Genomic DNA, 3,101 nt, shown 5'->3' with positions numbered 1-3,101 from the left:
GCAGGGAAGGTGGCAATGTTTTATTTGTTTTTCTTTCCCCTCACCCCTGGCATCTCAGTAAGATCGTCCCTGTTTGGCCGGTTGCCTGTCTTTCCCCATAGCAAGGATGGCCATCAAATTGTGCAAACCTTCGATATTTTACCATCAATGGTTTAATGCCATCAAGGCTTTCCACTGATGAACAATTGATGGTGATCATTGATAGTTAACCCACCGATGGCCATCCCTACTCTTAAGTTGCCAATGTCCTATAAGCTATCTGTCTGAGGGCAGTCTTTATATCACTGTTCCTGAGAGTGTATATAAAAGGGTTTAATAGAGGTGCAACAACAGTATACATGATAGCAACCAATTTGTCTTGCTCCATTATATAATTTGATTTGGGTTTTAAATATATAAAAATGCCAGAGCCATAGAAGATCGCTACCACAATGAAATGAGACACACAGGTCGAGAACGCTTTCTTCTGTCCAGAATTGGACCGCATTTTCAGCATAGTTGAGATTATATTTGCATACGAGATTATGGTTAATGCAAATGACACCTGGGTAACCAAGCCACCAATAACAAACGTGGCGAGCTCATTGGTCCAGGTGTCTGCGTATGCCAAATTAAGCAAGGGAGGGATATCGCAGAAGAAATAATTGATCCTGTTGGAACCGCAGAAAGGCAAAGTGAAAGTGAGTGTAGTGTGTATTGTAGCATTTATTATACCAATAAACCATGATGCAATGATATAGTTTGTGCAAGAGACTGTATTCATAATAGTGATGTATAGAAGTGGGTGACATATAGCGTTATATCGATCATAAGCCATAGCCGTCAAAATGTAGCACTCTGTACTGCCCAATAACATAAGAAAGTACAGCTGGAAGACACAGCCGTAATAAGAGATCGTTTTATGCTTGGAAAGAAAATTTGACAGCATATTAGGCACCGTGGTTGAAATGTAACACATATCTAGAAAGGAAAAGTTGGCTAGGAAGAAGTACATAGGAGTATGAAGGTTTGAACTGCGTCTGTAAACAAAAATAATCGTCATGTTTCCTAAAATTGTGATAAGGTAAATGCTGAAAAACATCACAAAAAGCGCAGTCTGAAAGCTGGGAACGTCTGAGAGTCCCACGAGAGTAAATTCAGTCGGCACTGTGCAGTTTGTCCAGCTCATTGAATACATTGCTTCTGCTATCGATATCTTCAGCTGTCATAATAATAATAATATACCTTTCTACTGTTCGATGATAACATTCTGTAACTAGGGATAATATCCTACAGATGACTGGAATGTTTATGCAGCTAATACGGGTGGCTTACGGAATTAAGTTCTGATGCTGTACAAAACATACTTAGATATTCATAATATAAGAAAAGGGAATACTGTAAGATCAGTTTTCATGGGTCCATATACAGTAAATACTGGTTCTTTATTAGTTCCTATAAAAAAAAAGAAGAAGGAGAAATGGAGTATTGTTAAATGAACCCTTGTGAGTTTGGTCATCTCTATTCCATTAACCTTTAGTTTGATAATCTATATTTACGATTAGTAATACTTTTACGCTCATGTCAATATATTTATTATTCAATAATATCTAAAAAAAATAATTTGTTTAATGTTTACTTTTAAATCTTTCTCCTGTAACAGGCTTGACAATGCTAAATTCCTTTGTCGTATAAACAACCCTTATGAAGCTAAGAACACTGTACGCTGCTTACTTAAGAAATACCGTAATGATACGCTATTTGCGTAACGATCGCTCAGCCGTAGGCGAGACGCTCAAGCGTCACGTTCGCTCACGGCCCAGTGATCACAGGACACGTTATTGGTTATGTCTAGGGGAAAGATTCGCTGTAACGTAGCATACGCTAGAGACCACGAGGAGGTCACCAGCGGTGCAGACGCTCACGACACTATACCTTGATATTAAACCTTATACCGATGAAACACACAGAATACCTTAATGTGAGTACAGGGTGTAAATGCAACCTTGTGTAACCTGACTATCTACAAAGCTGTTTGAGCGTCACCGACGCTCAAGTGAACACTTAATACTATAGTAAATACACTGATACTGGTTTAGGGTTCCAAAGCCTATAATCTGTATTATATCTAGTATACTTGTAAAAGAGTAACACAGTACAAATGATACACTACAATATAACAAAGACTTCCTAACCAAACACCTAACTAAGGGATAAACTACAATGCTATCCTGGTCTAACACAATACAATACAATACTATAAAGTTTAGTCTAGGGGAGATATTAGAGAAAAGAGAGAATAGAGAGAGAGAAATAGACACAGAGAGAGAGAGAGAGAGAGAAATTGGCTCACAGAAAGACAATGATTACGGAGAGAACTTACGCACAAAGGGTATGATCGCCTGCGCCTCGATATCCAGCTCCCGATTATCAGCAGATAACCGTTGATGAGAGAGTGAGAGCTGGATGTGGTCGGCCTGCCTATTTATGCTCCACACACAATGCAATCTCCTGGTCCTACAATCCCATTGTCCATTGGCCGAAGGAATTCGGCCCTGCATCATAACAAAAGGTCATAGGGTGATTCATACAGGTGGGCTGCGACGATTTCCAACAGCTCAGGTGGGTGGGAAACTGGGTTTCCCGCCGCATACCTGAGTATGTGCAAATCATAGAAATGGACATAAACTTCTTATGTCCATAACTATTCGCACGAGCGATTAATACGCTCCAAACCAACACCGGAATATTGCTAATTAAATACTCTTCCGATGGGTACCAAACACTGCAGTATGATTCCTGTTAAACCCTTCGTACGATGCAAAGAGGGATTCCTCAGCTCTGGGACATTATACTCTAACCAAACTTACAGAAACTATCAAAGGGATCATGATCTATAAACTACATTAATTGTGAACATCTGTAACTAATGAGTCGCACGCTACGATCACATAAACTCTACCGTAAATGCGCATACTGCGCGTGCGAGTGCACGCTATTGCGGGTATGCGCTTCCACGGGAGAGCGTACGCATGCGCAGCACGGACCAGTGTGCGGTGCAAATATGGCAACGTGCATTGAGACATTTTTCTGACTTTGACAGTCCACTCTTTGGCAGTCAA

At 40.3% G+C, this 3,101-nt stretch overlaps 1 protein-coding gene across 1 annotated transcript; it reads right to left on the bottom strand.

Annotated features, from left to right (window-relative positions):
* Positions 1-232: 232 nt before the first annotated feature.
* Positions 233-1,168, bottom strand: LOC134965327 (olfactory receptor 5V1-like). The gene has a single exon (XM_063941800.1). It carries the CDS (start codon positions 1,166-1,168, stop codon positions 233-235), a length of 936 nt encoding a protein of 311 aa, XP_063797870.1.
* Between the last annotated feature and the right edge of the window lie 1,933 nt (positions 1,169-3,101).

The sequence above is a fragment of the Pseudophryne corroboree genome, chromosome 10 (assembly GCF_028390025.1).
Source record: "Pseudophryne corroboree isolate aPseCor3 chromosome 10, aPseCor3.hap2, whole genome shotgun sequence".
Taxonomy (NCBI): domain Eukaryota; kingdom Metazoa; phylum Chordata; class Amphibia; order Anura; family Myobatrachidae; genus Pseudophryne; species Pseudophryne corroboree.
Note: the sequence above shows the minus strand (reverse complement) of the source record. Positions and strands in the feature narration are given on the sequence as shown.

Bases quoted from the DNA above. Each gene is read 5' to 3' on its own strand.
- LOC134965327 (XM_063941800.1), bottom strand. From the start codon at position 1,168: ATGAGCTGGACAAACTGCACAGTGCCGACTGAATTTACTCTCGTGGGA.